The sequence below is a fragment of the Adiantum capillus-veneris genome, chromosome 25 (genome assembly GCF_014529385.1).
Source record: "Adiantum capillus-veneris isolate H3 chromosome 25, ASM1452938v2, whole genome shotgun sequence".
Lineage (NCBI taxonomy): Eukaryota > Viridiplantae > Streptophyta > Polypodiopsida > Polypodiales > Pteridaceae > Adiantum > Adiantum capillus-veneris.
Genome location: NC_140955.1, coordinates 17739216 through 17752721, shown reverse-complemented (window position 1 = coordinate 17752721; position 13506 = coordinate 17739216). Strand labels below are relative to the sequence as shown.

The 13506-nt window shown below is 43.6% G+C and overlaps 1 protein-coding gene across 3 annotated transcripts in view; it reads right to left on the bottom strand.

The window, feature by feature from the left end:
* Positions 1-13506, bottom strand: part of LOC147424501 (uncharacterized) — a 191214-nt gene that overhangs the window by 142918 nt on the left and 34790 nt on the right. For 2 of the 3 annotated variants that reach the window (XM_086499767.1, XM_086499766.1), the window contains exon 2: positions 9047-9173. In XM_086499767.1, coding sequence (XP_086355893.1) covers positions 9047-9173 — 127 coding nt within the window. Of the gene's footprint in view, positions 1-9046; positions 9179-13506 lie in introns of all 3 variants that reach the window. The other variant, XM_086499768.1, reaches the window with a different exon arrangement.

Sequence of the window (13506 nt, the reverse complement as noted above, 5' to 3'; positions counted from 1 at the left end):
GCGGCTTGAGAAGTGGAGTTGGCTTGAGATGACATGATGGTTAGAGACTCGAGAGAGTAGAGCTTAGAAGTTAGAAGAGTTAGAGGAGAGCTTGTGTGGAGAGAGAGTAGAGGAGAGCTTCAAAGTGGGTAGAAGAGGGAGAGGAGAGATTCAAAGTTCAAACTTGAGCCTTGAGCATGAGGGAAATGGAATGAGCTTGAGCCTTGAGCTTGAGCCTTGAGCTTGAGGGAAATGGAATGAGCATTGAGCATTGAGACTATGAGTATTAAGAGGCCCAAGGGAGCCTTTTATAGCCTCCCAAGGGTCAAGGCTCCAAAAATATGGCAGTTGGGGCTGCACAGAGCCATTGCAAACGGTCAAAAACGGGCATATTTTTGAATTTGTTCCGGTCCAACCCCGGCCGACCCCGTCCGATCCGTCCGACCCCGATCCGTCCCCCCTGCGACCCGCCCGTCCGGCCCGTTTTCCGTCCGTCCCTCGGCGTTCCCAGCCGTTCCCGGCCCGGTTACGGCCGTCCCCCGGCCCTAGGGCCCGTCCCCCCCGTCCCCTGTAACTATGATAACTACACGTAGGGGATAGAAAGAGCAGTGTGTAGTGTGCAGGGCATCACTCCTAGCACCACACTATACATAGAGTGGAAAGAAAGCACTCCATAGCTCTTAACCTGTGATGACAGGAAGTTGCAAATGAGCCTTCTCTCTCTAAATTCAGCGCCACTTCTTCATGCATGAGGAAAATGCCCAGAAATATGCCACTTGGCACGTTTACAAGCATTTTCTTGTTTCGGGGTTGCCGCCTAAAAGTCTCCCGACTGGTTGCGCAGTTGACTTCGTGGCAGAGTTGTAAAATGTTCCCCTTGTCATTCCGAAGGTAATGACACGAACACATTTCACGGCCCAAAATAGCAGTTCCTTAATTTTTAGGAGATGCTTCCATTGGGCTCCCACTGGTCATCTGACCATCTATCCTCATTGGGACCGCATCCAAGAGTGCAATGTGGCCCAACTGTCGGATACTTTCTGTTGGTGATCCCACCTTGACTTTATGCCTTTATTGAGTTCACTTCCTAGTATCCACCAACTTGCTAAGTGCAACGGGGGGACCTACATGATCTTGCACTAAGCCTAGACATCCTCTTACTATACGAATTCCATTGCAGATCAACTTCCCGTCTGCGGGTGAAACTATCATTCACATTGGCCATACAATGTCCGACCATTTGCAACTTCAAAAGAAGGGTCTCAAAAATAAAACAAAAATCATTGGAAAGAAACCAACAACTAAGGTTAGCAATTGCCACGTCCTCGTGACATAGTTAACAGTTGCCACGTCCTCGTGGCATACCTCCCTCTTGAAATCGCAAATGTCCTCGATTGCATACCATAAATACACGCCACTAATGATCTTGTGTTGTCAACACTCTTTTATCATTGCATGTATCCGCAAGAAAGGTCGTGACACATAGATACAAATGACATAATGAGACCTGCTTACTTTTGTCATTTCAATCTATTACACTGAATTTCATATGTACATTTGATGTGCTAGCTCTATCATTACCCCTCCTTTCCACACGTTGGGTTGAGGCATAGGAAGGTTGTAACCCAAAGGCTTCAAGGTAAAGCTGCAATACATTTGGTGACTCTGACAGTTCATACTCTTCCATCCAGTTTGCATCCATAGGCGGATAGTTCTTGAACTTCACCAAACAGCGTCTTGCAACCTGTCCTTTAACTTTTCTGTCCTTATGTGCCAAAATTTGCTCAAGTACCAGGATCTCATCAAGTTCCTCAACTTCTGGCTGATCCTCACTTGGCATATCTTCTGACACATCACCCACGAAGGGTCTTAGAAGACTCACTTGAAACGCATTATGAATCTTCCACAATTTAGGCAATTTCAGCCTGTAAGCTACATCACTGATCTTGTCAAGCACTTGAAAAGGCCCATAGTAACGCATACTGAGCTTAGGAAACAGGCGTTCCGTTCCCTTTATCTTCTTTAACCTTGCCTTTTTGAACCTTAACAGTACCCAATCACCAGGTGATAACAACAATTCACAATGGTGACGATCAACAGCCTTTTTCTGCTTTGCCTGAGTCTTCTCCAAGGCAACTTTAATTTTCTTATACATTTCATCCATGTTCTCAACATATCGATCTGCCTCAAAGATCTTGTCCTTTGTATGCAAAATGGGAGGAACCTTTTTGCCGCCTTCAACAATCTCAAAAGGTGCTTTGCCAGTGGACGAATGCACCGTATGATTGTACGCATACTAACGCATAGGCAAATAATGTTCCCACTTGCCCTTATTATCTGACACATAGCATTTCAACAGATCTAAGACAATAGAATTGGCCTCTTTTGATTGTCCATCAGTTTGTGGATGAAACGAAGACGAGAACTTGAGCGTAGTGCCCATGTTCTCAAGCAATCCTCTCCAAAACAAACTGGTCATGCGAGGATCACAATCACTGACAATCGATTGTGGCATACCATGGTATTTAAACACATTGCACATGAACAAGCGTGCCATCTGATCAGATTTTATCTTCTTCCTGACAGGGATAAAATGGACCTCCTTGTTGAACCTGTAGATAATGGTCCATATACCATCATTCCCTGTTGGCGTTCTTGGAAGATCAAAGATAGTCCATAGCAATGCTTTCCCATGGCTTATCCGGAATCGGCAGTGGTTGTAACAACCCTGGTGCCTTTTGCCTGTCAAACTTGACCTTTTGGCAAATCACGCAAGCTCACACAAAGGCATCCACATCTCTCCTCAAGGTAGGCCAATAGAAGAATGTCTCTACCGCTTTAAATGACGCATCAATACCACAATGCCTTGCATACGGTGGGACATGACTCTCTTCCATGACCTTATGTCGCAATGGCCTAGTGACACAAAGTCTGCCATGCATCGTCATAAACCCATATCTGAGGAGGTAGTGCTCACGATGTTGCCCTACTTGCAACTGTTCAAAGATCCTTGCAAAGTCTTCATCAGTAGCATAAATGTCGTTCTGAACGCACTCTTGTGCACATCTTCTGGCCTTATACGAATCTGATGGTACCCACTCTTAAGGTCTATCCTGTTGAAAATTGCAGCACCCTCTAAACGATCGAGAATATCATCAATTCGAGGAATAGGAAACCTATTCTTGATGGTATTCTTATTCAACGCACAGTAATCAATACACATGCACCATGAGCCATCCTTTTTCTGCACTAGAAGCACTGAGGAGCAAAAAGGTGAAGAACTAGGCTGAATCAGTCCGTTCTCTGATAACTCCGCAACCTGGCCCATAATCTCTTCTGCTACGCCGCAATAACCTTGCAGGGAGGTCTATTTGGTGGGCTACACCCTCGCACCAAATCTATCCGATGATCCTCGGGTCTCCCTGGTGGCAATTGTGACGGTAATGAATCAAGGAAACAGTCACTAAACTCTCGCAAAAATTCTGTCCTTTCTTTATCTAACACGACTAACTTTGACTAACAATTTTCTGAGACATCACGTGCAAAAATCAAGTACACAGAAAGATGATTCTTTATTACAGAAGTGATAGCGGAAGCAGATACAATAGGGACAGACTCCCCTTTGAGCTTTACATCCAAAACATGAGTTTTGCCCCTATGCTAAAGGGTGATCGTCTTGCCGGAGGCATCCAGCACGCCATGCACAATGAACATCCACGGAATTCCAAGTAGTGCATCGCACCCTTCCAATGGCATGATATAGAACTCTTATGTGTCCACATATGATTGAATATGTAGACGCAACTTTCCAATAATGGGAGTAACACACTCTGAATGGCCAGGACATGCCAACCCTGCATGTGCTGTGTACCCCATCTCTTCAGCTCTGATGCCCAGCTTCATAGCTAACTCTGGTGAGATAAAGTTGGCTTTGGCACCTGGATCATAGAAGATGAGTGTCGTTTAAACCAAAGAGAAATACCCAGCCTCTTTAAGGAGTCGCACTTATTACCTTTATCTATGAATTGGAGACCAACGCCGACTTGAACATTCTTGATAGAGATACATAGAGAGAGAGAGAGAGAGAGAGAGAGAGAGAGAGAGAGAGAGAGAGATGAAATGAAATGTTATATTAACATCTTCAAAAGGCCAAAATGACCTATGAGACCAAACTATTACAAAATTGTGAATCTGATACCATGTCTCGGTACAAAAAGACTAGAACAAAAATACTACTACTACTAGAATCCATCCTCATCTGCACTCTCGATGTCGAAAGAATATGGCTCGAATCCTCGCTGTAGTCTCCGTCGATGCTGTGTAGCCCCTCTCGAGAGAGTATGGCTCGAATCCTCTGTTGTAGTCTCCGTTGATGTTGTGTAGCACCTCTCTTCAATCATGGCCGTCTCGATCTCCGTAGCTCCAGTGCTCGGTCGATGAGAGTGCCGGTAGTGGTCGAATGAGTGTGGGCCGAGCTCTGCATTGATGGCTGCTCCTCTAGATGTCCCATATCTTGTGAAAAGAAATCTGTAGTCCGTCTCTGGGACTGTCTCTCTCTAGCTCTCCCCAGTAAAGTGTCTCTTTATCTGGATTCTGTGTAACTCAAGTAGATATAGCCCAAGACATCTCTGATCCTCATAACTCATGACCCTAGAGAAAGGACCGAAACCCTCTCTGAATAAGCTGTGGAAACGGCCCCGAATCTCATAGTACATTGAGCAATGACATATGTAATGTAGCTCTGTCTCTGGCTCTAGCTGGCATAAGCAGCATATCCTGTTGTCTGCTGGTATACTCTCAATCTACCAGTCTCAATCTCCAGCTGATGTGAGGATGTGCGTATCCAACCAATGGCACATCGCAAACCATGAGAAATATGTGTATCCATGTAGCTGGGTCGAATCACAAACCCATCTCCTGTGAGGTGGAGAAGATGCTCTCTATAGAAAGCCATCTTCGTGCCCGACTCCTATGGCGGCTCTATCCATGTCTGGAAGACTCAAGGGCCAGTCTAGCATATTTGTCTCTATATGATCGGATTTTTGTGAGCCTCTCTTGGATGTTATGCTGGTAGCGAGATGGCGGACATAATTCTGTTGTTAAATATGCACAACATGATTGTGAACTCGGTCCATATTAATAATGCACCTTGAGCCCCTAGCAAGAGAGGTCTGTCCATCTTCTATCATTTTGCCCATCCACCGTCCCCCCAGTTTTCCAGTTGTTACCCCAGTTTTCCCGCTTTGTACCTCCGCCAAAGGCAGGCAGACAGAGAGGAGTGACAGATTTCTTCAGCAGACCAGGCCAGACCACTTACCAACCAGATCAGCAGCGACAAAGCCACTCTGCCGCATACCTTACACCCCCCCCCCCCCCCCCCCCCCCCCCCCGGAGTCACTTGACAGAGCCATCGCTCTCTGCCAAGCCTAATGACTGCCTCCACCAGGGCGGCACCTGAGAGGCCCATATTATAGTCTAATCAGAGCTATCCTGGCAAGACACCAGAGACACGGTACCAGACGCCTCAGCAGGACAGCCATGGCCCACCTCATAGCTGAGTTCATGGGCTATTCTAGAGACCTATGGAGAGATACTACCGGATCTTCCCCTCTGCCGGAAATTTTGCCTTTTCAGTTTCCAGCTCTTACCTTTAGTTTAGGATGTTTTTTAAAACTTTTTACTCATGAGATGACATCAGACATGGATGTAATTTGGTACTTGTCTCATAGGCCACATTGGCCTTTTGTAGACATTAATATATCTTTCTTTCCTTCTCTCAATGAAAGGAAAGAAGGGCAAAAGAAAAAAAAAAGGCCACATTGAAGAGCAAGTAAAAAAGGTACTTCCGAGTCAAGGAGTCCAAACTTGTAGCAACATGGAGGGTTTGTGTGCAAATTAGATTAAGGGAGGAGAAAGCTAAAGTGAGTTAGCTTTATCTTATGCTTTCCCACCACTGGGGCTGGTTAGAATTTTATTCCACGGTGTGCAAAACCTTGGAGAGTATAGCCATCTCCTCAGAGACAACCTCACACCAACTCAGCTTGCACATATAAGAAAATGTACAACTAACATGGAGGAACCCAATAAGGGCAGTGTAAGACCTATAAACCATTTTCAACTAGCACTTTAAGTAATTGAGAACTATGCCTCCTTGCAAAGGATGTCTGAGAGCACTTTTAGAGGAAGGGACATCAAATTTTACTCTGAATTGAATCTTAAATTTGCACACTGCAGGTGATGATGGTTGTCGCTGGGACTCTGTTTGCAAGAGGGAGACAAGTGACAGTAGTAGTAGCACAGGATGAGGGAAGGTGGCAATATTATTCAGGGAGGAACTTACTCCTATCCTTCAAACAAATGGCAGTGCTCAACAAGACACAAATATGTGGTTCAATTGAACAAAGGCAACAAAGGACATTGTACTTTTGGATATGCAATTTTACATTTAGCAATTTTGACCACACCCCACCCCAAGGAGGAATTTCCATATGTGATCATTCATGAGGACAATTGTGAGTACTCTGAAGATGGAGATGTTACTTCACTTATAGACTTCAATGCACTAATAGGATGTCATCAGGTCTTCTTTCTTTGACGCATCCAAGGAGATCCCACAGAGGTACAATTTGGAAAAGCCTGAAAGTTGGCCTTGAGAGGAGTTTCACAAGGTGCAAAGGAATATTGACGTGTGATATATAGAGATAAGCACACAAATGACTTCGCTACATTTTAGCTCGCCAAATGGTCACTATCGTGAGGTTTCACACCCCACCATGATTAACATGATGAAAGCACTGCTTAGGGCAGACACTTAACAAGCTTCAAACAGATCAACAGACATATTACACCACTTAATAATTTCAGTCTATTACTTTAAACAAGTGATAATTCATGAGCCAGAAACATTAATGAATAATCGATATTGAATTCCACTTACTGTAATCTGAAGACTCAAAAAAACAAAGAATGAGCAGAAAAGCAATTCCACTATCATCCATACATCGTAGATACATCATAGAGCACGTTAGATCCCCTTGAAGAGATATATCCCAAAAGGTACTACTTTCAGGATTCAGTAACAAGTGAAAAATAGATAAAGGTGAAGACACTAAACTTAAAATACATAGGAGATCTGGCAAACCAATGTAACAAGCACAGTGGATTATATACATCCTTCTCTAGCACTCATTTCAAACATTGAGGACATTCTTGTCTCTACCATGCTGATTGTGTTGCTATAGACCATGCTTACGTATCATTCATGATGAATTGTCAATACACTACTGAGCAGCTCCACCAACTAGCATCCTAGATATTACTTGCTATATAGGAACGAAATACTATCAAGAGACATTGGGATCCTATGTGATGCTGACTAGAGGGCCCTACAAATAGTTGATAGCGCCCACATAATGTTGAGAGAGCACATTCCACGCGCAGTCACTAATTAGACCCACCTGAGCTCAGAAATCAAAATTCCACCTGCTTCATATACGATACGGTCTGTGAGGTTATAGATACACTCACATTTGTAAGGCACAAGATCAATATGATTGGGTGGCTAAGCATCAATTGCATGCTAGAGATGAAAAACGATGCTAGAGATATACCGGCACCATTGTAAGCACACAAGTTCAATAAAGCTATAAAACAATGTGCATTCGGAGGTGAGCACTAATATAAAGTCTATACTCAAGTGATCCCACTCTTCCCACTGACATTTGCATTACCATGATTGGCCAAACATTGGCCGAGCTAGATGCCTCCATTCTTGGCAATCACTTGGGACGTTGGGCAAAAAGGAAGGGCCCGAGACACCTAGGGTTCAGGATAGGATTCTCCATAGTGCACCATAACTTTACCCAGCAATTTTAGTTAGGTCAGAACAAATAAGAGACGGACTTATACCTGCTTGGTGAACCTTCCACAAATGTGAGGATTTGGGGAGATCTTGTGCTTTATTGACCTATGAACTTGAAGCACAAAACTTGGAACTAAAGAGACTTAGACATCGAGAACCCCGATAAATAGGAATTGATTGATTTCTTAATTCAACAGTGTTAAGATAGGCTCCTTATATAGTAGACAAAGAGACACATCCGATCATGAATAGACATGTCTTTAGGCTAATAGACACATCCTTTCGGTGAAAAGCTGCAACCAATTGATGAAGATGCACAACCATTCGCCAAAGAACGTAGCCAATCGTCAAAGGAGTGTGGCCATTCGATGAAGAGCACATCCTTTGGGGAAGAGTAGTGACCACACAAAGATAGAGGCCCCCTTGGGTAATTATTCTTCAAATCTGGATCCATAATGAATTATGAACTAAAAAGGCAATGTCATATCAGTCACGGATCGTGACAACAAAGCCCTTGACACGCTCAGAGTCAGGTTGCATGACATTGGAGCACCTAGTGAGCCCATATGAGGGATCTTAGCTTTATTTAAGATAGTGATGGGTGAAGTTTGGACAATTGAGAGCCTTTCAGCACCTATTTACTCCAGCACAGGAGTGAAACAAGACTCCTACGTTGTTTGGATTGACATGATTTCTACAGTGAAGGAGGAAACAGAGGAGCCCAGTTTTTTGGCTTTTGGATAACTCTTTATAGTATGCAGACTCCTCACAAGGGCTATTAGCCATCTGAATGCTTATAGAATATTGCTATAAAGAAGATTAAGGGCTTATCCTTTCCCCATGACTTGCTCAAGAAAAAACCGAGGAAAGTTCCTCAAAGGTGTAAGTGTCACATACTTTGTCGACGCTTTTGATTTCTATTGTTCTTGCTCAGAAGCTTGGCTAGGATTAAGACCACTTAGCTCTCTGGAGGAATGTCAGAAACGAATTCTATACAGCACTTGAGCAGAAAAGGAAATGCAGAACTTCAAGCAATAAAACTAAAGTAATTCTCACTTAACCTTAGCCAAAGCACATTTCAGCTTACGATGCACTCAACTTCTGCAATCATGAGCATCTTGGGCAAGATTGTTATAACTTAGCTTGAATAACATCCTTCAACCAACAAATCCCAAAGACTGATATAGCAAGATAAGGAGGCAATACCAGGTTCTTTTCTTTATGCACAATTGTATCAGCCACTACCATCTCAGTATACAACCATGCGTGGCACGAGAGAAGTCTTGCGAGTGTTCGAAAATGATTATCCGTGTAGTCCATCATTGGAGCGACACTGCACTGTCATGCCATGAAAGTCACTAATGATAAACAACTGTTTTAACACAGGTTACACAAGTTCATACAGAGAAACATACAACACGTTTGGAACAAGCCTCAACACTGATGAATATGATTGTTTGTGAACAGCCTAGCCAAGCGAAAATTGTCCGAAGACCTTTTAGCAGAGACAAGACTTAGAACATGTTAACCAGAAGAAAACTTTAGGTTTTCAAATGTAATTAGGCAACAAATACACACCAAAAGAAAAGCAAGAAGGCATAACATTTCCTTTACAAGTTGGTCTTTTCAGTTGATCAAACCCTTGATATTTCACTTATCAATTCCAAGGAACAAGAATACATGTTACCAACATGAATCCATTGAGGAGGGGGAAAAGGAGCTATGACCAACAAATTAATGTCCAAGCCTAATATAAGGCTACCAGACTGTAATTTAGGAGCTGGGAAGGAAGAGCTCTTAAAAAGGGACATCAGTGCCCCTAGTGCCAATATCACAGTGGCCTATACGGAACATCCACTGATTGTATCCAGGAGCCTCAAGTGTGTACTCTTGCATAAAGACTAAAGCCTTAGCTTCTGTGGCTGACAGTGACCCTAACAAGAAATCATAGCCATGTGGATCAGGGAAAGGGAGAATGACCAAGCATAGGGAACAGGGAACAGGGGTGGGAATGGCCAAGATAAAAAAGAGCAAGGGAAAAGTGGTGAGAATGATTTATGTGGTTAGGAAAAAAAATTCCATAACACCAGAATTTCGCTAGCCATGCAAGAATCTGCTTGACAAGTTTCGTGTCTAGGGCATCTAATGATGCCATGTAAACTCATAGGTAGAAACGTTTCTATTCGTCGTCCTCAGAACTCGCAAACATAATATACAATGTCCATTGCAAGAATGCGCCAAGAGAAAGAACATTCATTACGTCATATATGAAAGACTTCATTGACCTACCGATGGAAAAGCATATTCTTTAGCCATAACTTGCTATCTTAGTGGCATAGCCCCATAGCTAGCTTAATAATCATAAATTGACCATCATGTACTTCTGTCGTAAGAGAAGGTTAAATACACGACATATTTGAAATAGAGATTCCGTTGCCTGAATGTAACTTCACTTGCTTTGGTAACAAGGGTGGCTCTAGAGAGATTTATGAGTTCAAAAAGAAAATATTCTTCTCAACCCTTGCCCATAAAATAAGTTAGATAAGTCTGCACCTCAAACTTTTGAAATTTATCCATCACTTGTACTAGAGGTACCCACGCATTGTTTCACCAATTTGATCTTAGAGCAATGTCACAAATTGATGACGTGGCAGTTCTGCCCAGACACACATGCGGACAGCAGTACGGACCCCGTGATTCATGCGGGCAGATGACGTGGCAGTTCCGTACGGACGCTGACGTGGTAGATAGTACGGATTTCAACTTTTCACGCTAGCAATGCTGACGTGGCAGGATTGTACGGATTTCCATAATTTGCCCTGGCTACTTTTTGCCAGTTTTTGAGGATTTGTTACTTTTGGGACAGTTTGCTTTTAAGTTTAGAAGCTTTTGCGGCTCTGCTTTTGGGCATCCCTTGTAAGAATAAATAAGCCCTCAGGGCCTCACTCTTCAGAGCATCTGGACGCAGAGTCTGAGAGCGGAGGACCTTGCGGGAGTGGTAACTTTGATCAAGCATGAATATAAAAGAAATACCGAAAGGGGAGCAAGTCTTTGGGGCCAATACCTCTGGGCACGGAACTACCCGGGCCATGTCGTCTCGAATTGAACTGTGATTTTAAAGTTGTGAAGTATTTTAAGTGATTCTCTCTGATGTCACGACAGATTCTAGACTTGGGGTGTCCAAGTTTGTTACAAGCAAGCCCACCCGTCAAGCTAAATTGGGTTTCCGCACTTGGAATCCCATGCACAGGACTGTGGCCAAAAGAGACTAAAGGCTAAAAAGACAAGCGCAAAGGGTTGATGACGTAGCAACTATACGGACCCGCAAATTGCGTTGCTGACGTGGCTGACCATACGGATTTCCGCGATTTACGTTGCTGACCTAGCACCTGTACAGAATTCCGTGATTTGTATTGGCCTAGCTTTTGGGACCTAGATGCTTTTAGACTTGAAGCTTTTCATGTACACTGCTTATGGACGGCCCAGGGCCTATAAATAAAGTGTCAGGGCCTCAGTCTCAGGCAAATATGCTTGGGAGCACTACTGAGACGAGGACCCTCGGACATTGTTCTTTGTGAAGCATTAATAATAAAGAAATACCGAAAGGGGCGCTAGTCTTTGGGGCCAATCTCTCTGGGCACAGAACTTCGCCGTACCGTATCGTCTCTCTCTTAGCTTTGCTCAGTTCTTTCAGTTTTCTCACATGTGTTGTGGTAGATTCCCGACTTGGAGTGTCCAAGTTTGTTACACCCCTCTAACCTTTGATCTGCGAGGAGATGAAGTAAAGTTGAGTCCCAACGTAGGAACAAAAGAAACCAATGGAGATTTTGGCAAATTTCCAATGGGGAATCTCTACAAATCATAGTACAAATGTCAATTGCAAGTTGACACGTGTGAAAAGATTGATCGAGTACTCCAAAGACCCGAAATATGTGAATCACATGAAGAATTACCCGATTGATGAGATTCACTCGAGATGGCGAGAGGCCATCTATTCTCCTCTCAAAACCGTAAGGAAGCGAAAAGAAAAGCCGAGTGCAGAAAAGCGGAAATTGTACTCACAGAAAGAGTTTAACAAAGTTCTTGCAAAGAAGATGAACCAATTAATGAAGGGCTTGAAGCACTCTCGGAAGAAGAGGAAATCGGTGGATTTACCCTTATATTTGGATCACAAATCGACTTTCAAGGTGGTAAGCAGATCCAAGAAGTGTGTTTGTTTCGAGGATGACCCAGATTTTTCTTCATCTTCAGAGAGTTTCGACAGTTCGTCGTCCTCTAGTTCCACAAAGGATGAGAAAAGGTGAAAGAAGCGGAGAAAAAGGCATAAAACCAAGATAAGCAGATTTTTGAAAAAGTCTAGAAGGCATGGAAGGCCATTTAGCAGTTCAAAGAAGGAGAGCTCATCCTCTTCTGACAGTGAGAAAAGGAATAAGAACACCAAGGAGTTCAAGGATGTGGGTCAAGCAGTCAGGTTTGACACATTTTCACGCTACCAAGACACCCATTGAGCCCTTGAGTTCATATACCAGTTTGACGTCGCCCTCTTGGGAGGTTGTTTCTCGGAACACTCGAAGGTGCCAAGGGCAGCATCTTACTTTAAAGGAATGCACAGACATGGTGAGACATGGTGGTCTACTATGTTGTTACGCAAAGAAGCACCTAAGAAGTGGATAATGGAAACATATAAAGACGATGTCATCACCGCTTGGCATCATTTGAGAATGACTAAGAAAGACGCTTTGGATTACTAATGCCAAAGGTTTTGGAAATTGGGATACCTATCTGCCAATGTCCTCATTTTGGAGGGTCACTTTGAGGGACCCGATTGAGCAGTTTTGCTATGGTTTGCAAAAAGAGATTCATATTGTCTGCAACAAAAGTCTAACTCTATTCAAAGACTTATGGGGCATGCCGAACAAGGTTTTGGTATGCATGCCAACTCATTGACTTATGCTACAGACAAGCTAGTGTCCACCTCAACAAGGCAAGAGTCTTCTAGTGAAGAGAAAGAACAAGGGAACTGGATGAAATTTCATCAGAGGATTCCGGAGAAGTGAGGTGTCACGTGCACATCCAACCCTATGTGCATGTGGACAAGCTATCTCGGGTCTAGGCCCTAGGGTTCAGGTCAGCCTAGGAAGTGTTCTAGCACCTTTGTGAGCCTTTGAGCAGGCCGTGCATGTCCAGGCACTTGAATTAGTTGCATATCCTCTGATTGCACACAACATGATCATTAGCATGACATTCAGTACCCATCATGAGCATTTTACAAAGCGTAGAACCCTTTTTCCCGAAATACACATTTTTCACTTATTTATTAATAAGTGACTTTTGTTGGAAAAGTAAGTAGGGCAAATTGCTAAGGAAATATAAAAGAAACCTAGTGGTCACTCAGTAGAAGCAGAAGAAGCAGCAGAAGGAGCTCAGGCAACTTGCAGTGCATCTTCTCAACAAGACCCACAAGAAACCCAGCGTTTTCAGCCTACAGAACCCAATGTTTTTGCATTAGCAGATCAGCCTAGCGTTTTCCAAACTCAGCAGATCAGCCCCGGTATTTTCTAGACTTGCAGATTGATCAGCTTTCCGCAACAGATCCTCGCCATACCATCGAGTCAGCCAGCGTTTACAATTTCAGCCCGCCGTTTTCAGATTTCAGCATCTGCGTT